Genomic DNA, 27,889 nt, shown 5'->3' on the forward strand with positions numbered 1-27,889 from the left:
TGGAGGGTTTCACCCCAAGTCCAGCACCCTGAGGCTGTACGCTAAGCGGAAGGAAGGGGGCCGGGGACTGGTGAGTGTCAGCACCACAGTCCAGGATGAGACAACGAACATCCAAGAATACATTGGGAAGATGGCCCCAACTGACCGAGTGCTCAGTGAATACCTCAGGCAGCAGAAACCCAAGAAAGAGGAGGGAGACGAGGAACCATCATGGAAGGACAGGCCCCTGCACGGTATGTACCACCGGCAGATAGAGGAGGTGGCTGATATCCAGAAATCCTACCAGTGGCTGGACAAAGCTGGACTGAAAGACAGCACAGAGGCACTAATCATGGCAGCACAAGAACAAGCTCTGAGCACAAGATCCATAGAGGCTGGGGTCTATCACACCAGGCAAGACCCCAGGTGCAGGCTGTGTAAAGATGCCCCAGAGACAATCCAGCACATAACAGCAGGGTGCAAGATGCTAGCAGGCAAGGCATACATGGAACGCCATAACCAAGTGGCCGGCATAGTGTACAGGAACATCTGTGCCGAGTATAACCTGGAAGTCCCGAGGTCAAAATGGGAGATGCCCCCAAGGGTGGTGGAGAATGACCGAGCTAAGATCCTGTGGGACTTCCAGATACAGACGGACAAAATGGTGGTGGCTAACCAACCGGACATAGTGGTGGTAGACAAACAGAAGAAGACGGCCGTAGTGATCGATGTAGCGGTTCCAAATGACAGCAATATCAGGAAGAAGGAACACGAGAAGCTGGAGAAATACCAAGGGCTCAGAGAAGAGCTCGAGAGGATGTGGAGGGTGAAGGTAACGTTGGTCCCCGTGGTGGTAATCGGAGCACTAGGTGCGGTGACTCCCAAGCTAGGCGAGTGGCTCCAGCAGATCCCGGGAATAACATCGGAAATCTCTGTCCAGAAGAGCGCAGTCCTGGGAACAGCTAAGATACTGCGCAGGACCCTCAAGCTCCCAGGCCTCTGGTAGAGGACCCGAGCTTGAAGGATAAACCGCCCGCAGGGGCGTGCTGGGTGTTTTTTATATATATACATATATATATATATATATATATATATATATATATATATATATATATATATATATATATATATATATATATATATATATATATATACACATACATATATATATATATACACATACATATATATATATACACATACATATATATATATACACATACATATATATATATACACATACATATATATATATATATATATATATATATATATATATATATATATATATATATATATATATATATATATATCCTGCTGGCTTGAAATACCAGCATGATTATTAATAAAGACTGAATAAAATGTGACCATTTAGAGTGGTTTGGTTTTGTTTTTTTTTCAGTTTTTTGTCACATAAAAAAATGTTTCAGCCTTTTTCTTTTATTATTTTTCATCCTTAAAAGGCTATATAAGTTTAGTTGTGATTAATGATATCTTAGATGCGATCAATATTTTGAGAAATATTAGACGTAACTGTGCACAATCAAAGTTTAAAAGAGCATATGTGATGAACTTTCAATATGTTTTCTTTGGTAATCGAACAATGAACAGACATTAGTTTCAGCAAACCACGGTTATATGGTGAGAAAGGAAACTACACAATTTTGAGCCCACACTTTCAACTTACAGTGGATCTGCTCCATTGACTGATGCAGGGATTTCCCTGCATCAGTCTGAATATAAAAACACTGCTCAGCCAGACACAGTCAAAGAACACAGCTTACCACTCTGAACCAAGATGCCCCTCATCAAGCTCTGTGAGTATAACGTATCATGATTGAAGAGTCTAATCTTCCAAGAGATATTTTACAGTTATCTAATTTTTCTCTTTTTTTTCTAGACTTCACTCCTGCACTGCTGCTCCTAGTGCTCACTTGTCCTTTATGGCAGATCAGCCAATCTGTGCCACTGATGGGAATGCAAGACTCCTGTGTATTATACGCAAGAACACTGCTCCAGAACATCACGGATGTACTCAACCAGGTAGGCCTACAACGAATGCAAATCCACAGGGTTTTTTTCTTACAGTTTACATTTTATTAAATATTACTTGTCCTCAAACAGAAAACCCTGTTTAGTGGAATTGACTGCACGAAGCAGAACATGGAGCTGTACAAAAAAACCAGCACACCATCAGCGTGTGCACCACAGGTACCCACTTTAAATACCAGATTGCTTCCATTTTGTTTCAGGATACATTGTGAAATGGAAACAAGACATAACAAACATTTGATAAGTCTTTTTTAGCTGTGCCTCTGATTACTTAACTGTGTTTCCCCACAGGGATCAGCATGCTCAGAAATCACTACATCAGGATTTGATCAGGTAGGTTTTTGTGCCACTTCATCATTTTTTTCTTTACTTTATATTCTTGATAAACATGTTAAGGTCTAGACATGGAAGCCAAATAATTCCAAGCAAATCTAAAATGATGTTTGACATTTATTGTGGTTGTGCTTGCTGTGTTTAGAGCTCATGTTTGAAAAACATTCGGGAGGATCTGAGGTACTATGACGAATTTCTCGCAGCGCAGCCTGTTGGTACTCTTCTGTTCAGTCTCAGGGAACTCATGAAGGTATGTGATTGTACACAATTATTATCATTTTTACTGTGATTTTACATAATTCTCAATAAATAAATGCAGACTCTTTCATAAAATTACTCTCTGAATGTTGTTTTATCGTACTGTGATTTGCCAGGGTACTAAAATAAATTTTAAAATCTTAACAAAGGAGAAATCACAAACTACCAACATTTACATTATTTATATCATATAAGAATTTTTTTGCTCTCAACAGAACTGCTTCGGAATATTTCCGGCATCAGATTCGACCTTAAGGGAGGTAAGAGATCTATTTATTTTTAAATCAAGCTTGATTTCACACTTCTTCGGGTCTTTCTCATTAATATTTTGAAAAAGAAATTTTAGGCTTGTTAGGGAAACAAAATTTAATTACATAAATGTTTCAAATCATTTATAATGTTTCTGTGTTTCTTTAAGGCTGCTGCAAACATCGGAACCTCCTTCGACCAAAGACTTCACCTCTGCAAAGTGCTGAAGGGCTTCCAGGTCCGTGCCATCACAATAAACCGAGTGATTGCGTACATGACCTCTGATGAATACACTAAATGAATCGTCACTGAGCTCCAGAACAATACTCAAGAGGCTCCAGAAAGAAATTACAGAAACTACGGTGACAGTCAGTTAATGTTGCTGTGACAGAAAACACTTCAATATACTTTAAAGTTTCATAAATTACTTAACTCATATCTTAAAATTGACGACTTATATTTAACTGTGTTTACTGACTTGAAAATGATATTTATTTATTTATTTTATTCTGGACTATTTATTTTCAAATGTTGAACATGTTGTTATTTATTTGATTCTAAGAATCATTGAATAAATATTTTTTCCTGCATACTACCTGCTGGTTTACACTTTTTTTGTTCACTGATTAATTAATTTATTTTTTTCACTTTAAATATGTTACAACAAGATAACTGCTTTAACTCTTTATAAGAATCTAAAGACATGGTTAGTTTACGGTCAAGCTTGAAAACAATAAAAAGCATTTGTGGACTATAAGAAAAAAATATTCCTTAATACATTTTAAACAACAAAAAAATGTAGATTGCACATTGATGGATTTTGTTTTGTTTCTTTGTTTTTGCCACAGAGCAATCACAATGCTCTATGTTTCCTATAAACATGTAGCAAACTAAACCCACCATGAAGAACATTTACAAAGAGACCACAGTATAGTGTTTGTTCATGCTTCATTTGGAAATCCCCAAGTTAAGATAATGACAGTCAGGTGACTATTATTGTCATGATAAAATAGTGATAATAAAATGCCAATAAAACGTGGTCTGATATCAAGAAGGAAAGTCAATCAGTATCTGTCCAAGGGGTTAAATTAAACTTAAAAACTGGATTATGACACTTCATTATGGTGCCATTACAGTCAATGTAATAAGAAATGCATCAAATAGTTAATCTGTTAAGACCAAGATTTACAGAAAGAATCATTATTGTAATTGTTATTTAGTATTATTGAATAACCATGAACTAAAACATGTTCTGATTTTAACACTATATCCACAAGCAGGTAATTAAATAATAATAAATAAATCCAATCTTCCATATCTGTGAGACGCACATGTGTGTGAACTTCAGTGATTAGCCATTAATTTAAAGGTGAAATTAGAGTCAGGTGCTTTCAGTCAGCAGGGTGCGAGTCAGCTATGAGTCAGCAGCCTGTGTTTACTAAAAAAACATTCAGAAAAAAAATCTAATCTTCCCAACATGTGTTTGTGGAAGTGTTTTACGATAAAAACAAACAAGATTTCAGAGTTGTTGATAAGTATGGACACAACCAATCCACAATCGGACAGATTTCCTACTGCAAATGGAGGAAAGCACCTATTCCGGGGTTGGGAGGTCACAGTGGGTAACCTTTAAGCAGCTAAAACCCCCTCACACATTCATCTTCATGAACACAGTGTTACCTGTGGAGAAAGAAGAACACTGCATTTCAGAAGAGGAAACGTCACTCATCTGTGAAGCTATATAGTAGTGACATCATGCTTTGGGCTCGTTTTTGTAGCTGTACTTTGATGAATAAATTTTAAATTATAGCAATAAAAAAGAAGGTGCGGGTCATGCAGCAAGACTGCAACCAAGTCTTCAGCTTGATCCAACTGAAATGTGGAATGAGCTGAAGTCAGCAGTTAACATGAAGAAATCAACAAGTGTCCTGAAAATGCATTGTATGGATTGAAATTGGTTAGAAGTACTCCAAGACAGTGTGCAGGACTGATCAAGAGCTGACTGACCAGGAAGTGTAAGGCTGCACTTACTGCTACACAAGGCTGTACACCAGACACTTCACATGTTGCCACTTAAATATATGTAATGTTCAATCTGTTTTTGTCTCTTTTACTTAATTTTGTTCCCTTTTTTTACTTTTAGGACTTTATTTTTGATGTTTTGTGTCATATTTATACAGAAAAGTCCACACAAAATTATTAACAATGAAATACCGAGATAAGCTTGTTTTATTTCTCATTATAATTGCAGGTTTTAGTCATATCCAGGCTGTGACGACATTCAGGATACAGCACTTCCATGTAACACGATATATACTGGGTGTTTCCTAAATGATGTCATAGATTATGCAGGGTTCTGGGTGTGTGCAGTAGCGCATTGATTTCTCACAATATCAACTACTGTATTCGTTATTTACAAAGGAAAAAAAATCCGAACATGCCACACTTTCAGTTTCGATATTGAATTTAGTGTAGGTTGCTTAGACATGCTTGTGCAACAGACAAACAGGATACTCTAAAAAACCATCGTCATCGTACTTGTGAGCGTGTAAAACGCTGTTGATGTTTTCTTGACTCGAACACAAACTTAATTGATTTAATCAGGTCAATGCCCTAAAGTGCCACCTGAAAGTTACACAGGTTAATTGTGGGAACGATGGTTTGAAAGCAGAGGTAAGGCGAACTGTTTATTCATAAAACCGAACTGAAAATGAAATATAACTTTGTTTCCGTCCGCATCCCTTCCCTGTTCGTTTGAATTGTCACAGCTGACATTTGTGGCTTATGAGGCTGAGAAAAGAGGTGCGACATTTTTGCCACAGAAACATGTGAGGTAGACAAAAAAAAAAACATTTAAAAAGGGGAAAAAAGGATCACAATCAGGCACAGAAGATAGAATGAGATGGAGGTCCAAATACATGTGATAACATGATAGGAAAGAAAGCACCACACAAGCAGAAAATACCTTGTTAATTCATTTAATACTATGTAAATGTATGTAGTTTCATCAGTATAGACTTAAAAGTGTTTATGATGGGGCAACCTGAATGTAGACTAAGGGGGAAAACCCAGGTTAAAGAAGCCCCACCTGCTTCCCCTTCTAGTTTATAAATGTAATTTTTTTTTGTTTAGTTGGCAGGTTCAGTTGGAATTAAATCAGACTATTTTTTATTTACTTTAGGTAGTTATTAAGTAATGTCATTTCACGAACATCCCAGTAGAGCTGACGTAATAAATTGGTACTAAAATCGTGAGGCTCAAGACAAACTTCAGTGCAAAAACAGTCACTTCTAAACAGAGGAATGAAGTCATCATTACATCATCCAATCCCTGTCGACAAACTGACTTTAAGCTGTTTTAGTGCCACCTGGTGGAAAATATATACAATAGCATTTATATTTTCTAAACGACCACACAATCGAAATGAATAAAATTATGCCGAAAACAAGGTTTTCACTTGTTGCACTTTAGTTAAACTTGTTGTTTAGCAAAAAATCACTTTTGTGTCGTCACGTTTCAAGTAACGGGCACGCATGCTCAGTGAAACGGTTATAATCAGTCAAACCAGGTGTGTTGGAGAGCAATCACTTACAGCGGTGGTGCTTTTTCTTTCAGAGGCTGTGTTGTCGGGGGACTTATCACTCCTTCCAAAAATCTGACTAAAGCATGGACTGTTACCTGCACGGCCTCGTTTCTTGGTGCTTTATCATTTTGTATTCCGTTTGCGCATTGGCACAAAGCAGCCGGTTAGTTCACAGCAGCGAGTCAAGCGTGGCAAACTCCTTGAGCCAGGGTGGGACATATGGCCGCATCCAGCCTCAGTTTGGTGCGGTAAAACAGAAACCGAGCACGGAGCACCGGGAGCGCCCTCGTCCGGTCACGGTAAATTGCCAACCGGATGCCATGGAGGTCGTGGTGCAGGCTGACATGTTTGACACAGGCCTACAGGTGGACGGCGGACATCTGAGACTCGGCTCAGTTTCCGCGGGTGAGGAGAGAGTATGCGGAGCAGTCCCATCGGGAGAGGCGGAGTTCACCATCCGGGCCCAGCTGGTGGATTGTGGAACAAAGCTCTCAGTAAGCACTGCTAGTTCTCTGGAGCGTGGCTCAGTCACTGCTGTGTTCTGGTCAAAAGTTTCTCCTTTTACAAAACAAAATGAAGTGTGAGTTGCAGACTAAAATGTTAACATTTTCTTTCAGTCCACAAAAGAGAAGCTTATCTATGCCAATGTGCTCGTCTACTCACCTGAGCCCTCATCTGATGGTTTGCTTAGGCTGGGTGGAGCTGCTATTCCAGTTGAATGTCATTACAAAAAGTATGCCTATGCACATGAACAGAAGTTTGCAGTGTGCTGTGGCAATCTGTGTGTCTGTGTGAAATCTGTCTGTTTCCAGGAAGTATTCTGTAGGTGGCATTTCCCTGCATCCCACCTGGGTTCCACTTGTTGCAACAGCTTCAGCAGAAGACCAGATAGACTTTCATCTGCTTCTCATGACCGGTATTACAAGGATGACAGCCATGAAACATTGTTCTGCTGTTGCTAAGAGTCATACTTAACGTCATCACACAAAGATTCATCTTTAAAATGCCATCACAGGTTTTAGGAATATTCATTAGAGGCTTACAAGTACTTTTATTTTTTTAATTGTTGCCATCTTGCAGATGATTGGACGTTTCAGAGGGGGTCTTATACATATTTCCTTGGTGACTCGGTTCATTTTGAAGTCTCTGCTGTTATTGGTAACCACATGCCCCTGCGAGTGTACATTGACCATTGTGTTGGCACAGCAACTCCTGATGCAGACGTAGCATTAAGATATGATTTTGTTGAGCATGGGTGAGTTCTACTACTAAATCTTTAATTCTCAATAAAGAGGCCTATATTTCCATATAGTAAAACTCATATCATGTCATAGGCTTTCATTTTTAAATTGTCTTTATTTTTTTTACATAACAGATGTCTTACTGATGCTTACCTGACAAACTCCAGCTCGCGTTTTCTGCCAAGAACTGAGGAACACAAGCTCAGATTCCAGCTAGAAGCCTTCATTTTTTACCAATCACCCAGCAACCAGGTTGACAGTAAATAATGGCTTTCCACAGTACATATGTTCAATATGAGACCTGTGTGTTTTACTGTAATATACAGTTGGACCCATAATTTGTCAAATCAAACATGCTATTTTTGTAGTTTTGCTTCTTTACAACACCACAGTGGATTTTTAAATCAATGTGCCATTGAAAGCTTTCGACTCTAATTCAAGGGTTTCACCCAAATTTTTGCATTGTTGTTTAAGAATAACAATAATTTTATATGTAGTTGCACACTTGGCCAACAGGCAGTGCTCTCTCTTTGTTTTTATGAAAAATGGAGACATCATATCTGAAGCTGATTTAAATTGTTGAGTTTGTATTTGATCTTTTCACTAGAAGTTTAAATATAAGGGCCAAAGAAATGTCTGTGCATATGAAGGTAGCCATCATTGGGCCATGTCTTTGGACAGATGAAACAAAGAAACTATTCTTATCTTGTGCATATATGGGAGAAGGACAAAAATGGGTTCAGTCAAATGCTGCAAAACCGATCAGTGCTTCACAGTGGAAATGGGATAATGACCTAAAGCATACTGTAGAAGCTACTCAAGAGTTTCTCAGAGCAAAGAAGTGGGATGGCTGTTCTGCAGTGGTGTCCTTAGTGACTTAATCTCAACTGTCTTTGGCCAAATTATGTCCCTAACTCTTGTCTCATTCACAGGTTTATATAACCTGCCATGTAAAGGCTGTTCCAGCCACAATGACTGCCACCTCACAAAACCGGGCCTGCTCTTTAACTGAGAACAGGTACCAAAATCATGTCATTTTTATGTGCAGCAATGGTCAGTTGCCCATTTGTGCTACCATGTTATCAGAAAATAAGTCATGATGGACAAAATCAAAACGATGTCTCTAAAATCACTAAAATCTAAAAGTACAATATATTTAGTTTGTTATATCAGATTTCACAGATGGGTAATTTTATTTTACACATGTAAAATTTCACATTATCCAGGTGGCGTTCAGTCGACGGGAATGATGAGGCATGTAGGAGCTGTAATATTGCCCACCAGGTTGAAACTCAGTCCACCCAACCTCCTAAAACTACTATGAATGCCAAAGCAGGGCCCACCTTGTCTCCACTGGAAGGTTTAGTCCAGAACAGTCCCAAACATCATCCAGCAACTTATGTCCGTTTCCGTCCAAGATTACACCAGCGCAGGCACACAAAACATGAGCAATCCTCTGCTAAATTAATGAAGGGAGGAACAGACTATGTAGCACGTGAGTACAATCTTAAATCAGTGGGTTTCTGCTATTAAACACCTTTTCATTAAAATTGGATTGCTGTTGAACTTGTATTTCAGAGATTTAATAATTAAACCTTGAGTGGAGCTCAAAGAAACCTGAGTGAGACACTGTGATCTGTAATTTATTTTTATTTTTTCCCTGTTTTTACAGGGAGCCTCCAGCTGGGACCCTTAACTGTGCTGCCATTCAGTCACCTCATCACAAGTTTAGCAGACCCAAAAACAGTAGTTTCAAACAAGACCACCTGAGACTCGGGAGGCTTTACTGGAGAGTGAGGGTTAAAATAAAGATTTCTCTGCTGACTTTACAAACATGTTGTGGATGCTGTACACAAACCCCATGAATGTAGCTCATCCTGTGCACTAGAACACAATCAGGCCCGTTACATTTTTCAAATAAAGTTTTGTCTCAACTTCTCCAGCCATTTAAGTGTGCTGCTTGCCGTCAGTTTCTTTAAATTATGTATTTTGTACCTCAAATAACTCTTTGCTATAGACAACAAACATGAACAAATCCACAACATCCTGTAATTTTCAGTCTGAACTTGATATGGAGCTAGCAAATAATTTAATTAGCATCGGGTTTTTAAGCACTCAAGCTCATTAGCCCCGAGCAACAGAAGTGGATGTCAAAATGATGCATTACTTGTGTACTTGAATGCAAACAATGCATCCTTTTGCCAGCTGTAAAGATTCATCTAACATGCCAACCATTATCAATTAAGAAGATATGCAGACATGCTATTAGAGAGCGCTTCCTTCCATTACTACCCTCAGCCTACTCATGTAACCACATTATTGTCACAATGAGGGGTATTTGATGCAATATAAAATCCTGGCTTTTCAGATATATCCAGTAACGCATTAGTCACAGCTCCCTGGAGAGATGGATTACTGAAACTGTTGCATCTTTGTCTTCTAACTTTTTATTCATAAAAGAGCAGCTTTACTTTATCAGTAAATATGTTTAATAAACATTAGAAAGTGTCACTTCTGTGCTTTTGTGTAGCAGCCTTTTAGGGTTTTAGCAAACACCTTCCAAGAGCAGCACTTCCCTAGTAGCACTTATTTCATCATGTACGGATCATCTTAAATGGACGTCCGCTGAACATTGCGGCCTTTTAAGGGGGTGGCCTGGCTTGACCCCTTGATGTACGCAAAGTGGTATTAATATTGCAAATGGAATTTTTTTTTTTGCGCTCGTGCCAAGTGGAGCATTTATGCTCTTTGGATTTTGTGGTGTCAGCATCTCGGACAGCGCCCCTTGTTGTTGTCCTCGGTGGGCGTGATGAGCGCTGTCCGCGGTGCTGAAACAGTCTGCACGGGCCACTTTGTTTTCAGCGTCCCCTCCCATCTCCGTGATTAATTGCCATTCTTCAGCCTTTCTGACACGACTTGTCGATTTCCCGGGCGCCTGTTTACTTGCATATCAGATGAACAAGCCACTATATGTATGCTGTTTACGAGTTGCTGTACCAATAAACCTGCTAAGTGCATAACAAATCAGGAGCGCACTGAAGTAGCACTTAGGAGTTCAGTGCCACTGCTTTATTAGCATATTCATGCGTTGCAGGGGTTACAGATGCAGTCCAGATCTCTGCCTGATCGTTTTCAGTCGGGGAATGCGTACAGTTTATCGTCTGCCGATTGGTACTGTTAATACGTAGACTTAAGATTGTTGATTACCCACCCTGGTCCGTCGTTTTATCCATGCTCTGGGGATGCGGTGAGTGGATAATGCTCTGCGTCAGTGTTTCAGTCCGGGCATTTGCGTCGTCTCGCCTGCATCCTGTTTCAGGGCTTTAGCTGTTGTCTCTCACTGGGTTGTTTTATCCCGTTGAACACATCGGCGATGTTTTCCCTCAGAAACCAACTGCTGGCGTTGTTCACTACTTGCCTTTTTGTTCACACGGTTGTTGATTGCAGCCGGAGATGCGGAGACGTCCTTTGCAGAAATGATCAGATATGCTGCACGCAGGGAAACAACACCTCTGTTGTCACCTGTTGCCCGGAGTTGGTGAACTATACGTACTACAGCATCGCCATGGTCACCCGAAAACTTTCTGGAATACTTATTCTGCTGCTTCTCTTCGCGTTGGGATACTTTGTCCAGAGGGTGCTGTGTTCAAGATCAAGGCAGGACATCCCACCTCAAAATGGACAGCCAGCGGCCACCACATCGCAAGAAATGCTTATGGAGAGCTGTACACCGGACAGCTCGGCGGATCCAGCTGCCGCTGCGCATTTGCCAACATACGATGAATGCAAACATCTGCCGACATATGAGGAGACGGTTCGGGACGGAAAGAGATCGACGACCGGAATCCTGTGACGGACAAGCTACAAGGCGCGAACACGTAGCACTATAGATTCAAGTATTCGATATTCGAGATATTTGTCACTATAGTGCGCATTTTTGGAGAAGAACGCACAAAATATCGCCAGGTGAATTTCCATACAACATGAACTGTATGCCTCTGGAAAATGTTTTCATCCAATTCCTCCATTTCTTCCAAAAAAAGTGTGTCCAAGTGAGTGTTCAGGTTTAGCTTAATTTTCTGCTAAATACTCTCAGCACTGAGGCTCGATTTATTATCATATCGCATCTAATGCTTCATAGATTCGATGTGATATGATATAACAAAGATAAAGAAAACAAAAAACAAGTATCTGCTCTTTAATCAGCCAGACTCTAATACAGTCAGCATTTACCACATTTAGATTGTTTTTGCAGACTAGCCATTTAGAAAGCGAAAAGCTAATCAGTGGATTATCAGCATATATCATTTCTTACATAAGTGAAGTGAAACACTAGCCAAAGGAGACTGTTTACAGCCGAGAGTCAGCGCAACGCAACTAAATCATCCAAACCTATTTGCACTTGTCTTTGTTGCGCTTTTCCCCTGGGTTGACGATGCTGTCAGTGAGATACACGACTGTGAGATAACAGAATTGCGTTTAATAATTAAAAGGAGATACGGATATGCAGTTTCTAAACGCACACCTAATAAACAGCTTACCTGTTTATATGATTAGTGCATGTCTCCGTGGGCGTAAGAATCATAGAAATGTAACCAAAACATGGCATTTCTTTAAATACGATTTATTGTTGATATAAAGGAATTAAAGCAGAAGGTAGTGTCAGAGCTCATTCGTCATATTGTCAAATAACACATTGCTTATAAATAAATGTTAATGTTTGGTGTTTGTTCTGAGGTAGTGCACTGTATCCTTGATATTGTCTTTCACTGCACCGGGCTCTGACGGAAGTTTGACCACTTGGACCACTCGTTTAAAGGCCTCCTCAACTCCAAATCCCGTCGACGCAGAGCATGGCTGAACGAAACAATCCCGCTCCTGGCAGATCTTTCTCATATTGAATCTGTCCTTCATTTCAGTGACATTCAGCGCGCCGCCGACGTCCTGTTTGTTGGCGAGAAGAATCAGCGGACGGCCCCGGAGCTCATCATTTCTCAGAGTTCTTTCCAGCTCCCTTTGCGCCTCGTTCAGGCGCTCCTGGTCGGCACTGTCCACAACGAACACGATAGCTCCAGCGTTCTGGTAGAAATTCGGCCAGTGGTCGCGCATGTTCCCTTGACCGCCGATATCCCAGATGGTTATAGCTATTTTTCTCCTGTTCTTTCTGGCCTCGAGCATTTCCACGTTGAAGCCGATGGTAGGGACGGTGCTGACACTAGTGTTGTGCTTCAGTTTGTAGAGGAGAGTCGATTTTCCAGCGTTGTCCAGACCCAGAAGAAGAACTTGCACTTGAGGTTTGGAAACCCATAATCCCATGGTGAAGTGCAGATACAAAGGCTGTTAACTGACGCGGGACAGTCACATCCTCCGCACTGTGCCCGTCTGACGCGGTGTTTGCTTAGTGCGTTTACCGAGGTTTAATGGATAAGCCATTAGTTCCCTGCTAAGGCACTGTGTTCCGATAAGGCGTCACACCAGAGGGCAAAGTTTCCCGTTCCCCAGTTACACTTTTATTGGTCATGTATTCCATCACTTTATGTTTGTTATCCGAAGATATCAGGCTGACTAATGTGCATTCGTAAAAGTGTCAAAAGCGCACTGAGAACAAAACCGGGTACTCAAACACTTAAATATTAAAAACTAAATAATAGCCAATTGCACCAAACCAGTTAAAGTTAAAAAGGACCGTAGTGGAAGGTGCCTTAGTGACTGGGATGCCTCAAACTGTTACAACATTTCGAAATTTGAATGACATGTCCAATCACGGAATTAAATAAGTGATACGTAAATTAATAAATAAATAAATAAAACGTCGAAGCTCTTCCTGTTTGCATACACACAGTTCTTGTATTCGAACAAATTTCTACACGGGCTTGTCAGCCATGTTAAATATGAGATGGATGTTTCAACGCTGACATGCACATTAAAAAAATCAACTCAGATTCCAGTGCTTCTAGAAAACCAGAAGCAGCCAAACATCATAAACTTGAGGTCACGTCACGCACAACTTGCTTTTACCCCTTGTGGACATTCCGTCCTAAATCAAGGTCACTCCATCACATCCAAAATGCCATCGTTATTTTAAAATATTGTATTTTAATACTCGTGTATGTTGTATAGCACATACACGCGTAATTATAAACAGAAATAAAAGTCAAATAATTTTTAAAAAAGGAAAGTGGACAAAATCAATAATGGTTGGTCAGCCATTGGTAGGGTGCAGGTTTCACCATGACACCATCGACCAAAGCATTACAGCCAGGCCCCTTCCCTTTGTTTACTCTGCTTCACATCATTCAGAATAATAGAGCACCCAAAGACATAGACTCGGTGGCTAATCACCTCCCCTCACCATCCCCCTCTCAGTCTAACACTGAACATGTAAACAGAATAAAGAAACATCCGTTCATCTCAATGATCCGTCCAGCCAAATCCTCGGTAAGGAGAAGGTCGATTGAATCCACCTCACTGCATTGCGGGCGGGCACAGTGGAGGCTCACCTCACAGCAGGAAGATAAATCAACAACATCTGCTACTCTGTAAGATGCTCAACTGATTCCACTGATTAAATCATTTGTATTTCAGTTTTTTGTATCAAGATCTGGACCATTTCTCCTCCGGCTTCACCCACACCCCGCCGGTTGGGTTATCCATCACGTACACCAGTCCTCCGGTGTCACGGCGACGCAGGGGCCAAGAGTCGAGTTCTGATTTCTGCCTTGTCCGGGGGGAAGAGTGAAGACAGGCCGACTGATTGGTCACCCTCTCCTGAAAGCGGACAACTGAGCCTGGGGTAGAGCATGTGTCCGCTTTCTGGCACATGTCCGCTGCGCCATCGCTCTGAAAAATCGCACGGGCTTCAATGGAAGATTTGGAGCCATGCTGTCCCATGTTGTTTGGAACTTCGAGAAGATTCCTAAAAACGATCTAAGGGGTTTTTTTTAAGCCAGAAGTGGTGTATTTCTGCTTGTTAGTGAATCTCACGTGTCTTCCACGCGCACTGATCTCTCGTATAGCATGCCAAATTTAAATAAACAGCGGCAAAGCGTTCCCGTAAAGCCGATGAGTGACGCTGTTGATTTTTATAGTTATTAGACCACACTGGTCTTAGGAATTTGGATGAAGTCGTGTGGAGGCTATTCTGAGTTTGGCCACCTGGTGCAGAGTGTCACTGAACTTGACATCGCTGAGCTTCAAGGCTGAAGACTGCGGTGTTGAGTTACCTTGCAGACGGCAGCTCTGAGAGTGAGAGAGCTATTTGTGGTCTGGGAGAAGCATCCCAGAAACGCTCGGGTCACGTGTTTTCCCTCAATCTTAGTGTGACCTCACCCTCCTAGCCTTTGTGACTGTTGTTAGCTAGATTCTTTAAAAGAAATGTCTTGAGGTAAACATATGAGAAGCTGTTTGCATCTCCCCAAAATCTATATTTGCAACGGAAGGCACTTAAGACTGGAGTGCTCCAGTGGAGCTCTCCAACAGACCTGGCAGCAGGTGATGTGCATTGCATTTAATATATGATAAAATGTGGAAAGAATAAACACATCCAAATTGATCATACCTGTCATGAGATGATGGAGATGAAAACGGTTGATATATTTCAGAGGAAAGAGTTTAATGCTTACAACTTTCTCACGTTAAAATCACGGGTATTTGTTTTATTGTAAACTTCTGCTCATGTACAGAAGGACAAAACTGAAAATACATCATACTGGTTTGGCAATCTGCCTGAGACATCCAAAAAACATAACAATAAATAAGGCATTGGGTAAACTGTTAAAATAAAAGAAAGAAAACAAAAGGAACAAAACTCCCCTCTCTCGACTGATGAAGTCATGATACACAGTGGTAAAAGGTGAATTTAAAACAGCAGTAAATCAAGCACGGTTTACGGTAACTTTCCTTGACAGACTGCGTCATTGACACCAGTTGTATTGCTTCGGGAGCATATCGTATTTCTAATCACAAGCATTCTGGCTGCAGCTGTACAGTTCGTGATGCGACATCGTTTAGTCTTTCAGTCTTTCGTGGTCGAGGTGTGTCCGTTGCACCTCATCGCTTCGTGTGCTTCGCAGGTCGAAGACAGCCACCAGTGTCCGTTGCTGCACGCCGTTAGGTCATTCGTTCGTGAACATGGTTAAGCTGAAGCACATGCCCTGATACAGACAGTGTAAGTCCACTTGAATGGAACAGTTTGCGTTTCCTCCGTAGCCTCGCAAACAGGTGAGTGTCGGGCTCGACGTAGAGTGAAACCCGCTTGCGTTGCTGAGGGTAAACAGTGTTTACGTTTGCTGATATGTAAGAATTTACCATTCCAAAAAATAAACATCTGAAAAGTGCATTTTTTTTAGAACCATATGTATTTCTGTGGAAGTTACATGTATAAGCCACAACATTTAAACCACTGACAAGTGGAGCAAGTAACCTTGATGACATCTCACCCACTTAAACACTGCTGCAGACCAAGAATGGCCTCTCCCAGCAAGGCAACGCACTTTCAACCACTATATAAAACTGCCTACGAATAACTCCAGGGACCCCAAAATCGAGAGCCAACTGGGCATCAGATTAGAGCCACCACCGTGAAACCCACATGAGCCAAAGCATCCAGTGCCAACATCCCTGTCCCACACACCAACCTCTCAGAATTCCAGTGAATACACTCTGATGGATCAGAGGTGTTTGGCAAGGAGGATCCACACAATATTCGATAGGTGGTTATAAGATTGTGGCTCATGTGGTGTATGTGTGTGTTGTAGTTAAAGTCACATTCCACACACAAATTTCACTTTTGAGTATCACACACCTTCTACAGACTTGATAAATTTCTTTCAAAATGTTACGTTTCAGCCTTTATAGTCACTCGGTTAGGGTAATGTTGATTAAGGATTCTTCAGAGGTGAAGAAAATAACACCAGGTTTCCCAGGTGTGGATTGAAACAAGCCCCAGACTAAAAGAAAAATTAAATGAAGATCAACAGTGATTAAAGTTTATGGTTTAGGATCAGGCTTAATCCATGTCTGGGAATGAGATGTAAATGTTCAAATAGCTGAAGAAACATCTGAGTCCACTCTATTGGAGATCTTGAAGGATAAGAACCAGAACGGATTTTTTGTTGTTGTCAATTTTAATGCAATGAAACAACTGACCCTCAACATTAAAACACATTTTGAAAAAAATATGGACATTCAGATCATCTTTATGCCTATTCTAAGTTGATTAAATTGATGTGCAATATTAAAAAAAGGCTTATTTAGCATTTATTTGGTCAATGAATTATCAGATACTCCAAAATTGACTTCAGGCATCACTTTAAAAAAAGATATTTCATTTAAAGATGTTTAAAATGTGTGTCACCTAAAACGAAAATTTTCAGCTCAATAAGCCACGAGCCCTTGTCACTGCTTACCTTCTACCCCCTTCTCTTTATGTGACTGCTTAGTTTTAAAATCTGCTGTACTGAGCATGAATTTTAAATAAATGCAAAAACAATAAATCTCCCAAAGCTTTTACCGTCACTCCTCAAGCCACAAAATAGGTGCTTAATACTCAAAAGTCATATGTGTGTATTGTCATCAGAAATTAAGTAGAGGTATGGATCCACTGGAGTCTTCTTACATTTGAGAAATTATTATTCCTGTTGGAAAGTCTAACAAATGCATACAATCAGAGAATCATCAAAATGCAGCAAGCCGGGTGGTGTTTTTGCAGATGGACAGTAATTGTTGTGCAGGCACTGGTTGAAGCCTTCTCTGAAGAAGCCTCCAGTGGACCTGTACCATTCGTGTGCGTGTGCATGTACAGTAAACAGCAGTGATGTCATCACAGTCTAATGTGTGCTGGTTAAAAGACCCCACCCCCCTCCCCTGTGTCTGGTAGTCTTGGTACTGTACTTCAATATTTTAATCAATTCCTCATCCGTTTAGCAGATGGCTGTGAACTGTATTGAATTTAAATGCCCCTTTTCTCCATCAGGTCAAATTAAATTGAGCTTCATTTTCTCATATCATTGCATGTGTGTGTGTACATTTCTCTGTATGTGTGTGCATTAGTTAAAAGCCCAGTCGAAATCTATACTTCTCCCAGTCCTTCCGTGATGATGTACTTACTGATACATCCAGAAGATGGGAGGAAAAATATACTGATCATGACGCAAGCTTTAAACTCGACCCTCACCTACTCCCCTGCCTTGCTGTTCCCCCCTGCTCCACTTTTAAACTTCACTACCATGACGGTGATGTTATCAGGGCAGCCACGATAGAAAGACTGTAGGACGATGCTCTTGGCACCAAAGTGAGGCTCGTCCAGGCGCTCGCGGACAAAGCGCACTGCCTCCTCGTTACTGAAGGCATCCCACAGGCCATCAGAGGCCAGGATCATGAACTCTGGCTGCAGTTTGTCCAGGTCAAAGGTCATTATGTCGGGGTCGGGAATGACTACGTTAAGGTTCTTCAGTGGGTAATCCCCGAGGGAGCGGGACATAGCGAGGATTCCCTGGACTCTCCACGATCCATTAAAACTGATGAAGCCTCCTAAAAGTAAAAAGAGTAAAAATTCAAATTTAAAGTTTAAGAAATAAGTTTAATCACAACCTATTTCTAACACTGCATTAAATTTAACTCAGTGATTTCCCAGAACAGACCAACAGATGGCGACAAAGGACCCCATAGCAACAGCAGGTACACAATGCCTAAGCTTTACATTACACTCTTATACTCATTATTTACCTGCCCTCTTGATTCTCTTGCGCTCTTTAAGCTGATACGGCTTGTGGTCATGTGATAGGGCGACAGCATTCCCATCTTTGTCACACAACACACCACGCGAGTCTCCAACGTTGGCCACTGTGAGCTCTCTATCTGACAGCAGCGCCATCAGACATGTCGTTCCTGTGTGGGAAATTCAAAGAGAAGACAAAAACAAAAATCCAAACACTAATCATTAGTGATTTTTGTACTGTAACCAGCTACAAGTTAAAAAAAAAACATCTTTGTGATCTTATATTATCCTTTAACTTTTTTATTTTAATCACACCACAAAATATAACAAATCATTTTTATGCCAGATTAACAGTAATACTTAAAACTAGATTTTGTTTTGTTTATGCTGGCTTTTGAGAACGTAACTCATGACTTCAGATAGCTCCAAATATTTGATTAGGCAAATTTTTTTATTCCAGCTGCCCCTACTGATGCAAAACTCAAGGGATTTGTTTTGCTGCTTCACAAACCTGTGCACCACTACACTACAGCAATGCACACAGTCGATATGTTTCAAGTATGGGGTGTTTTTTGTTGTTGTTTTTAAGATTTATTTTTTGTATTTTCCCTATATTGTACAATGTAGAGGGGTGGACAGAAAAGCAGGAAGAGGATGGGGGGATGACTTGCAGCAAACGCCACTCATCCCAGTGAGCTATAGCAGCACCTTTCCTGTAATGAATTTATTTTCACACTACCACAGAGGGCTTTCAGAGGATAAAACTTAAATTACACCTTAAAGAATATGCTCGATGACATGTATGAATGTGAGCTTTAAAATAAATAAATAAAACATAAATAAAACAGAGTTTTCCATAATAAAGTTGCTAACCTGTGAGTCAATACTAGATCAAGCTCAATTATTAAAATTAATTTTATAGAGACACCATTGTGCCAGTGGCCAGTCATTAACTGTATCTTCACTATCCTGAGGAGATGATGTGGCAGACTGTCACCAAAAAAAAACAAAACATCAATGATGAAAAATAATAGTAGGTCAAAAATATGAGGAAACTGTTTCAAATGCCACCAACCGATCAATCTGAACTGTTTCTCTGAAACATCAGCGTAAATCTGGATCAGCATAGTGTTACACAACCATCTCACTCTTCTAATTCAGCCAGCGTTTCGAGTGGGCTGTAGAAGGACTCGGTCAGAGACGTAAATGTCAGGTGGGAGTACGGAGATGAGAGGGTATAAGACAGGAAATTGTGAGGATTTTCTTTCATAGGTGAGGTTCTGCAATGCAACCGAGTCCCTTAAGAGGAGAGAGCGTGAAAATGAGAGTACTCGAAAGCATCGTTCTTAACATGCCAACTTTCACGCAAACAGCCAGCTTTATTTTAAAGTGCACTAAAGGAATACTCTTGACACTTCTTGGCAAAAGTGCTTGCACAGTGTGTTTACAAGACATGTGAGACGTGCTTCCTCTATTTGTGGCAATTTTAGTTTCAAAGTTTCCCCCACACACACACTGACCACATATCTTTTTTTCCCCATTTCCTTCCACCCTCCTCCTCCTCCTCCTCCTCCTCCTTCTGACCTGCTTCATCGTGGTTTGCAGAGAGCTTGTCCAGCATGTCACGATCCACAGCCAGGATGCGCTGCTCGAGAATGCTGGCGTACGAGAGAGCGCTCTCTCTTTTCTCTCTCTCAAAGGCCTGCAGCTGCTGCTTCAGGGACTCGGGCAGGTGGGCCTTCACATAGTCAGCTGCAGCCTAAGACGTCAGAAGGGGAAGAAGGGAGGCACAGAGAGGATTAGACACAGGACAGTGCCTGTGATCATAACAAATAAGTAGAAAGAAATAGCAAACAGATGTTTCCTTAAACTGGTGCTGCCCAAAACAGAGCCAAAAATAAACAAATACTGAAAAGTGGTCAGCAGTCAAACTCTTTTTATTTAATGCCTGCTAGATTTGTATATTGGATATACTGTTTATAAATGTAATGTTGATTTCTGGTGACTTTTCATATAACTTTTGGTGCCGTAATATATGGATAGATTTCATCGTGTTGAATAAATACAATGTTCCCCAGCTTTGAAAGACAGAATAAATAAGGTTATGATTCAGATTATTTTTTATGTCTCGCCAGGCAACACAACTTTAATTTAGAGGAGTGCTTTAACACCAGGTGTTCAGAGCTGAATTATTGAGCAACCTCCTCCTCTTCCAGCCCACTCCTCCACCTCCTCCCTTCACATATCTGCTTCCACCCTCGTTTTCTCCGCCAAGATTTCCATTATGCTAATGCTGTCAAATCAAATCTAAAAACGGGAGCATTTTACACCATCTTGATGTCCCTGCATTCATATTTCAGATTCACAGCTCCTACGAAACGAGGACACTTTGTGCCCTTCAGTCCACGCGCTTTCATTTTGCTCCCTTCTGACGTGATGCAGTAATAAAAAATAATACTCGGGTTTATCAGGTTTATCCATGAGCGCAGTTGACATTTGAACCGTGATATTGCTCAAAATATTTACCATGAAGTATATGGAATGTCTAATTATGTCTAATTATCAGGAGGGACAAATCAAGTCCCTGTCTGCTTCCTGTGCTCAATGATCTATTTAATGGAGGAGAAGCACTGAGGGAGGCTGGATCAGGGAAAGAGCTTCAAGTGTAAATTTCCATTTGCAGTAAATAGCAGGAAATGCCAGACTGAGTGCAGTTACAAACCTCACGAAGGGCTCCAATATTTTACAGCCTTTACATTTAATCAGCTAATGTAAAATATCATCTAAGCCCCATTTAAAGTGAAAATACAGATTATGGATCTTGATTTCTTATTAACTGTGCTGTTTTATTAAATTCTACTTCTTCCCAGAGCCAGCATGCAGGATTGAATTTTAGTTTGTACAGCAAAGTAACGTGAAAGCCCGTTTAAGGTGTAAACTAGTCAAAGCAAATAGTCTCTTCCCCTGTAAGGCAAGTTAAAAATGAAGCAGCAGCTTGTGCTGACTTTTATATTTCAAGGCCACAATTTGTGCCTTGATAGAAAATAAAAACTGCAGAGAAAAAACACAGAATGTTTGAGGAATGTAGCGCATATTTTCAGAGCCAGGACACCCTGCACTCAGAGACGGCCTGTTCTATCTGCCCATATTTGGCTTGGCAGTATGGCTTCTTTCAATATTGGTGATGTGTGAGGGTTTGTGTGTGCTTCCAAATGCACGAAAGTGCAAAAAAAAAAAAAGATCAGCAGCAAACAAATGTCACTTCCTACAGTTTGTGCCTGCATATCATTAGCATTGAGGGTCCCACGTAGTTTGTTTTTACCAGAGCCTAGTTTTTATACTGGGAATTGTGGTTACTGTGTTTGCATGTTACAGCATGTGTTCTGTGCACTGATGCTAATGACCCTAAAGCAGCTGAGGTCGATGTCAAAGCAACCCAATACAAGTCCAAAGCCTTTGTGACTACTGATAAAAAGAAGGGGGGCAAACCTGAGTAAAACACATATAAACAAACCAGACAGAACAACACAAATCTGACTTGTGAACTACAGAAAATAAAGGGAGCAAAGAAAAACAGTAGACACTGAGTGTGAAAAGGAGAAAGAGGGTGCAAGATCGGGAATTAGAGGAAAGAAAAATATTTGTTTACACAGTGGAAAGAGACAGAAAGGCTAAACACAGTCTGTTTGTTTACCTCCCTGTGACTGAACACATCCGGACGCCAACAGTTACAGCATTTCTGGGAGCTAACAAACTAATGCCTGTTTCCTTAAGACAGAAAATTAATTGCCTGTGTCTAATGAATCCCTTAAGATGTGCTTAAAAGAGAGGATAGACTGGATGTAATCACTAACTCTTCTGATTTACTGTTTCAGACAGTTTTAAGCAAAAATCCCAGTTTCACTGTTTCAAGTCAAATGTGAACTACAGTTTGTTTTCTTGGCCTGTTAATGATACTAAACTGGATATTTAAAAGCTCTGAAGCGAAATAAGTTAGATTAAGAAATGAAAAAACATTTTCACAACTCCTTAATTTTCAAAATAAAAATAAAAACTGATATATTTATTAAGAAAACAGTAACACTTTATAATACGTCTTAGCCCATATTTCCTCAGATGTGGAATTTGAATGAAATTTGTTCTGAAATTAGGGTGCAATTTTATTAGGTACACCAGAATAAAGGGCTAAAACTCAAGTTTTGCTTTATACGTATGCAATTTAAACTTTTTGATATGTTTTATGGTGACCCCAATGAAAGCAAGAAGCTGAAACATGAACATTAAAGCTGTTCTTAACACTACAAGTGCTGCTCGAGCTTATTTCTCATAGGGCAAGGTTAAATACTCCATAATAGGACCCAAGACCATAAAAAAGGTGCAGTTACAACATTAGACAGGAGGTTAAACCACTCTTTAACACAGCCCACACACCTTAAAGTAGAATCTATTTATTATTATTCAAGATGGGGAGTTTAAGGTACTCCACAATACAACTGCCACCTCTAAAAGTAAATTATACTTATGATGTCAGAAAGGGGTTTAGGCCACTCTACAATACAGCCCATGGCCCTAAAGGTGGGGCATATTTACATTGTAAAACTGTAAGATTAAGCTACTTCATAAAATGGCCCACAAGTACATGTAAAGTACTTCAACTTACTCACTAACCTAAAAGTACTTACAGTAGAATTGCTACCCTTTTAATCACATGTAGGTTTCTTATAAGTATTTGCAGGTAAATAAAAATTCACCCAAATTTCATCCAGTTTCAAAAATAAATGTAAAGTTTCAAGTTAAATCTGGAGGAATTACAAGCCAAGTCATGGACTGTATCATAAAGTGCAACAGATAATACATATGTGGAAAATATTCCAAATTAGAAATAAGATTTATGACTCAGGCTCGTTCCTATTTGCTCTACGGGAACAGCAGACCATTTTTATTGAGCATATACTGCATTTAGGGACAAAACTTCCTTTTTTCCATACTTTTATAGCTGCATGGCACTCTTATTCTTAGACGTTATCACTGAGTGAAATATGCAACAATATGTCCTGTACTGGGAGCTCTGACAGTGGTGATGGTGTGACAGATGGCGCAGGACATTTGCTCTTCAGGCAATCCTGAGAAACAACTGACCCTTGATAACACGGGGACTGGAGCACACACACACGCACATACACACACATACTACAAACCATTGTTCTTACACACACACACACACACACACACACACACAAAGCCCTTTGTGATGAAATCCAAGTCACCTTCCTGATTGGCAGTGGTGGAGGTGTTCAAACAAGGGAATACAATGCCGGAGTGGGGAGGGGGAGCTCTCTACCACCCTTGTGGAAAGTTTGTAACCTTAACTTTTGTTATTTCAAACCCTGATTGGTAGCAAATTAACCCACTCAACAAGGCTAAATTAAGAATTTATTTTAATATATATAAATGTAGCAGCATTAAATAAAACTGCACTCTAAGATACATCACGTTCTCTTTACCTGCCAAATTCACTGTGCTGCTAAAAAATAAAATAAAATAAAAGGGGCCCTCGTAACCTCTTGCTTCCAGCTTACCTCGCCACCATGACCATCAAATATCCCGAATATGGACGGGTGGCTCTTGTTGGTGATGTCGGTGAGCACCTCGAAGCGATCCTCCATGTGGTCTCTCCTCCCTTGTATGGAGTACACGGCTACGTTGTTATTCTTGAACTCCCAGGTTTTGGAGAACTCTGCATCCAGGACACTGAGGCCTCCCAGCCGGTCATTCTGCATCATCTCCGCCACTTTCCCCTTCACCATCTTCACCGCATCCCGGCTGGACTTGACGATGGTTTTGACTTCGTCCGTGTGGAAGAAATAACTCCACAGCGCCAGGCTTATGCATAACAGAAACAATGTCTCCGGCCTGAGGAGAAAATAACGCATGATCCGACCCAAAAGAGACAAGAGCGTCATTGTGTCTCCTATCATCACACGCAACCAAACTGCGGTCTGTCTCTCCCCCCGTCTGCACAATTCACTCCATCCGCTCAGCGGAACTATGAAGAAATCGATTAACTACCACTGTGTCAGAAAAAGACAAGATTTAAGCATTTGTTCGGAGCTCGGTCTGCCTGCTCCGAGCGCATTTACGCACTGTGCACAGCTTGGCTGCCAGACACCCGGCCGAAAACACTTGTGTCAAGCCAGCCTCCAATTCGAGACTTGCAGTCAAGCCAGCCTCCAGTTGATTTTACGTTCCCTGTGTATTCAAAGTATTACGGGAATGGATGTGGAAACCGGATTTCAAAATAAAAGCCAACTTCGAGTGAATTAACAGATATGTTAAGAACATAATAACATATAATTTAGGCTTTTTTTTTTTTTTTTAGAAACTCTAATGTTACATCTACATGACACAGCCTTGTACCCTAATTGTGCCCTGTCAAGGCCATCTTATTTTGGATTTCAAAGTAAAAGCCCTGTGAATCTTCATTTTTGAACTACTCTTTCAATGAATTCATAATGCTCTTAAAAGCAAAAGTCGTATTTCCAAATACTATTTGAACTTTGTATCAACACTTTCCAACCGCAGTCTTTTTCACAGTAATACCATATCAAATAAATTCTTTCTGATTTTGCTTTTCATAGTAATGGCCCTTTGAAATTGCCGATATTTGACTTAATCTTCTAACAATTCAAAATGCTCTAAAATGGAAAATTCCTGTTTCCACAGGGTAATTCCACCTTAGATCAACAGTATACAACCCCACAGTGATACCATATCAATATCAAGTCATTCTGATTTTGCTTTCAAAAATAAAAGCCCTTTCAAATTGTCCATAATTGACCTAACTTTCAGTGATTTCAAAATGCTCTAAAATGGAAAATTCTTGTTTCCACAGGGTAATTCCACTTTAGATCAACAGTATACAACCCCACAGTGACACCATATCAATATCAAGTCATTCTGATTATGCCTTCCAAAATAAAAGCCCTTTCAAATTGTCCATAATTGACCTAACTTTCAGTGATTTCAAAATGCTGTAAAATGGAAAATTCCTGTTTCCACAGGGTAATTCCACTCCAGATCAACAGTATACAACCCCACGGTGATACCATATCAATATCAAGTCATTCTGATTTTGCTTTCAAAAATAAAAGCCCTTTCAAATTGTCCACAATTGACCTAACTTTCAGTGATTTCAAAATGCTCTAAAATGGAAAATTCCTGTTTCCACAGGATAATTCCACCTTAGATCAACAGTATACAACCCCACAGTGACACCATATCAATATCAAGTCATTCTGATTATGCCTTCCAAAATAAAAGACTTTTCAAATTGTCCATAATTGACCTACCTTTCAGTGATTTCAAAATGCTCTAAAATGGAAAATTCCTGTTTCCACAGGGTAATTCCACTCCAGATCAACAGTATACAACCCCACGGTGATACCATATCAATATCAAGTCATTCTGATTTTGCTTTCAAAAATAAAAGCCCTTTCAAATTGTCCACAATTGACCTAACTTTCAGTGATTTCAAAATGCTCTAAAATGGAAAATTCCTGTTTCCACAGGATAATTCCACCTTAGATCAACAGTATACAACCCCACAGTGACACCATATCAATATCAAGTCATTCTGATTATGCCTTCCAAAATAAAAGACTTTTCAAATTGTCCATAATTGACCTACCTTTCAGTGATTTCAAAATGCTCTAAAATGGAAAATTCCTGTTTCCACAGGGTAATTCCACTTTAGATCAACAGTATACAACCTCACGATGTTACCATATCAATATCAAGACATTCTGATTTTGCTTTCAAAAATAAAAGCCCTTTCAAATTGTCCATAATTGACCTAACTTTCAGTGATTTCAAAATGCTCTAAAATGAAAAATTCTTGTTTCCACAGGGTAATTCCACCTTAGATCAACAGTATACAACCCCACAGTGACACCATATCAATATCAAGTCATTCTGATTATGCCTTCCAAAATAAAAGACTTTTCAAATTGTCCATAGTTGACCTAACTTTCAGTGATTTCAAAATGCTCTAAAATGGAAAATTCCTGTTTCCACAGGATAATTCCACCTTAGATCAACAGTATACAACCCCACAGTGACACCATATCAATATCAAGTCATTCTGATTATGCCTTCCAAAATAAAAGACTTTTCAAATTGTCCATAATTGACCTAACTTTCAGTGATTTCAAAATGCTCTTAAATAGAATTTTGCTGTTTCCACAGGGTAATTCCACTTTAGATCAACAGTATACAACCTCACAGTGATACCATATCAATATCAAGTCATTCTGATTTTGCTTTTCATAGTAATGGCCCTTTGAAATTGCCGATATTTGACTTAATCTTCTAACGATTCAAAATGCTCTAAAATGAAAAATTCTTGTTTCCACAGGGTAATTCCACTTTAGATCAACAGTATACAACCTCACAGTGATACCATATCAATATCAAGTCATTCTGATTTTGCTTTCAAAAATTAAAGCCTTTTCAAATTGTCCATAATTGACCTACCTTTCAGTGATTTCAAAATGCTCTAAAATGGAAAATTCCTGTTTCCACAGGGTAATTCCACTTTAGATCAACAGTATACAACCTCACGATGTTACCATATCAATATCAAGACATTCTGATTTTGCTTTCAAAAATAAAAGCCCTTTCAAATTGTCCATAATTGACCTAACTTTCAGTGATTTCAAAATGCTCTAAAATGAAAAATTCTTGTTTCCACAGGGTAATTCCACCTTAGATCAACAGTATACAACCCCACAGAGATACGATGTTAAGATCAAGTCACTCTGATTTTGCCTTCCAAAATAAAAGTATTTTCAAATTGCCCATAGACGACCTACTCGTTTAACGATTTCAAAATGCTCTTAAATTGAAAGATGCTGTTTCCACAGGATAATTCCACTTTAGATCAACAGTATCCAACCCGACAGTAAAACCATGTAAATTTTATGTTGGTCTGATTTCGCCTTTCAAATTAATGGCCCGTCGAATTTGTCCATATGTGATATACTCTTTCAATTATTTCAGAATGTTTTAAAAATGAAAATTGCTGTTTCAACACATATTGGGTTTTCATTTTGAAAAGCAAAATCAGACTCAATTGATTATGACAGAATTGAATCATAAAGATGATGTAAAAGGAAGCTGAAATTGCCACTAGGTTGTAATTGATAGTACGTTTATATTTTAAGTCTGTGGAAAGATGTCATGGTTGGTTTGCAAGCTGTTTTGTAATTTCTTTATTTAGAATGACATCTTTCCACAGACTTAAAATATAAACGTACTATCAATTACAACCTAGTGGCAATTTCAGCTTCCTTTTACATCATCTTTATGATTCAATTCTGTCATAATCAATTGAGTCTGATTTTGCTTTTCAAAATGAAAACCCAATATGTGTTGAAACAGCAATTTTCATTTTTAAAACATTCTGAAATAATTGAAAGA

General features: G+C 39.7%; 4 protein-coding genes across 4 annotated transcripts; 2 read left to right on the forward strand and 2 right to left on the reverse strand.

Moving 5' to 3' along the window:
- Nucleotides 1-1,410: 1,410 nt before the first annotated feature.
- Nucleotides 1,411-3,434, forward strand: LOC101467238 (interleukin-12 subunit alpha). The gene is made up of 6 exons (XM_076876890.1): nt 1,411-2,022; nt 2,104-2,190; nt 2,323-2,364; nt 2,510-2,614; nt 2,838-2,882; nt 3,041-3,434. The coding sequence occupies exons 1-6, from the start codon at nt 1,813-1,815 to the stop codon at nt 3,170-3,172; spliced, it is 621 nt and encodes a 206-aa protein (XP_076733005.1). The 5' UTR covers nt 1,411-1,812; the 3' UTR covers nt 3,173-3,434.
- Nucleotides 3,435-6,428: 2,994 nt separating this feature from the next.
- Nucleotides 6,429-9,637, forward strand: LOC101472194 (zona pellucida sperm-binding protein 3). Its single transcript, XM_004542637.6, has 8 exons — nt 6,429-6,948; nt 7,072-7,187; nt 7,267-7,370; nt 7,535-7,709; nt 7,830-7,947; nt 8,628-8,713; nt 8,922-9,190; nt 9,368-9,637. Exons 1-8 carry the CDS (start codon nt 6,538-6,540, stop codon nt 9,463-9,465), a joined length of 1,377 nt encoding a protein of 458 aa, XP_004542694.3. The 5' UTR covers nt 6,429-6,537; the 3' UTR covers nt 9,466-9,637.
- A 22-nt stretch (nt 9,638-9,659) lies between these two features.
- On the reverse strand, nt 9,660-14,824 carry arl14 (ADP-ribosylation factor-like 14). The gene has a single exon (XM_004542635.6). It carries the CDS (start codon nt 13,009-13,011, stop codon nt 12,409-12,411), a length of 603 nt encoding a protein of 200 aa, XP_004542692.2. The 5' UTR covers nt 13,012-14,824; the 3' UTR covers nt 9,660-12,408.
- Nucleotides 14,825-15,269: 445 nt separating this feature from the next.
- On the reverse strand, nt 15,270-24,588 carry ppm1la (protein phosphatase, Mg2+/Mn2+ dependent, 1La). The gene is made up of 4 exons (XM_004542634.5): nt 23,992-24,588; nt 19,997-20,171; nt 18,421-18,582; nt 15,270-18,225 (listed from the first exon to the last, which is right to left on the reverse strand). Exons 1-4 carry the CDS (start codon nt 24,388-24,390, stop codon nt 17,870-17,872), a joined length of 1,092 nt encoding a protein of 363 aa, XP_004542691.1. The 5' UTR covers nt 24,391-24,588; the 3' UTR covers nt 15,270-17,869.
- Between the last annotated feature and the right edge of the window lie 3,301 nt (nt 24,589-27,889).

The sequence above is a fragment of the Maylandia zebra genome, linkage group LG18 (genome assembly GCF_041146795.1).
Source record: "Maylandia zebra isolate NMK-2024a linkage group LG18, Mzebra_GT3a, whole genome shotgun sequence".
In the NCBI taxonomy this organism is placed as follows: domain Eukaryota; kingdom Metazoa; phylum Chordata; class Actinopteri; order Cichliformes; family Cichlidae; genus Maylandia; species Maylandia zebra.

Coding starts and splice junctions, on each gene's coding strand:
- LOC101467238 (XM_076876890.1), top strand. CDS start 1,813: ATGATTGAAGAGTCTAATCTTCCAAGAGATATTTTACAGTTATCTAAT. Junction 2,023..2,103: donor TCACGGATGTACTCAACCAG/GTAGGCCTACAA, acceptor GTCCTCAAACAG/AAAACCCTGTTTAGTGGAAT. Junction 2,883..3,040: donor CAGATTCGACCTTAAGGGAG/GTAAGAGATCTA, acceptor TGTTTCTTTAAG/GCTGCTGCAAACATCGGAAC.
- LOC101472194 (XM_004542637.6), top strand. CDS start 6,538: ATGGACTGTTACCTGCACGGCCTCGTTTCTTGGTGCTTTATCATTTTG. Junction 7,371..7,534: donor TCATCTGCTTCTCATGACCG/GTATTACAAGGA, acceptor GCCATCTTGCAG/ATGATTGGACGTTTCAGAGG. Junction 7,710..7,829: donor TATGATTTTGTTGAGCATGG/GTGAGTTCTACT, acceptor TTTACATAACAG/ATGTCTTACTGATGCTTACC.
- arl14 (XM_004542635.6), bottom strand. CDS start 13,011: ATGGGATTATGGGTTTCCAAACCTCAAGTGCAAGTTCTTCTTCTGGGT.
- ppm1la (XM_004542634.5), bottom strand. CDS start 24,390: ATGATAGGAGACACAATGACGCTCTTGTCTCTTTTGGGTCGGATCATG. Junction 20,172..23,991: donor TTGATGGTCATGGTGGCGAG/GTAAGCTGGAAG, acceptor CTGACGTCTTAG/GCTGCAGCTGACTATGTGAA. Junction 18,583..19,996: donor TGCAAACCACGATGAAGCAG/GTCAGAAGGAGG, acceptor TTTCCCACACAG/GAACGACATGTCTGATGGCG.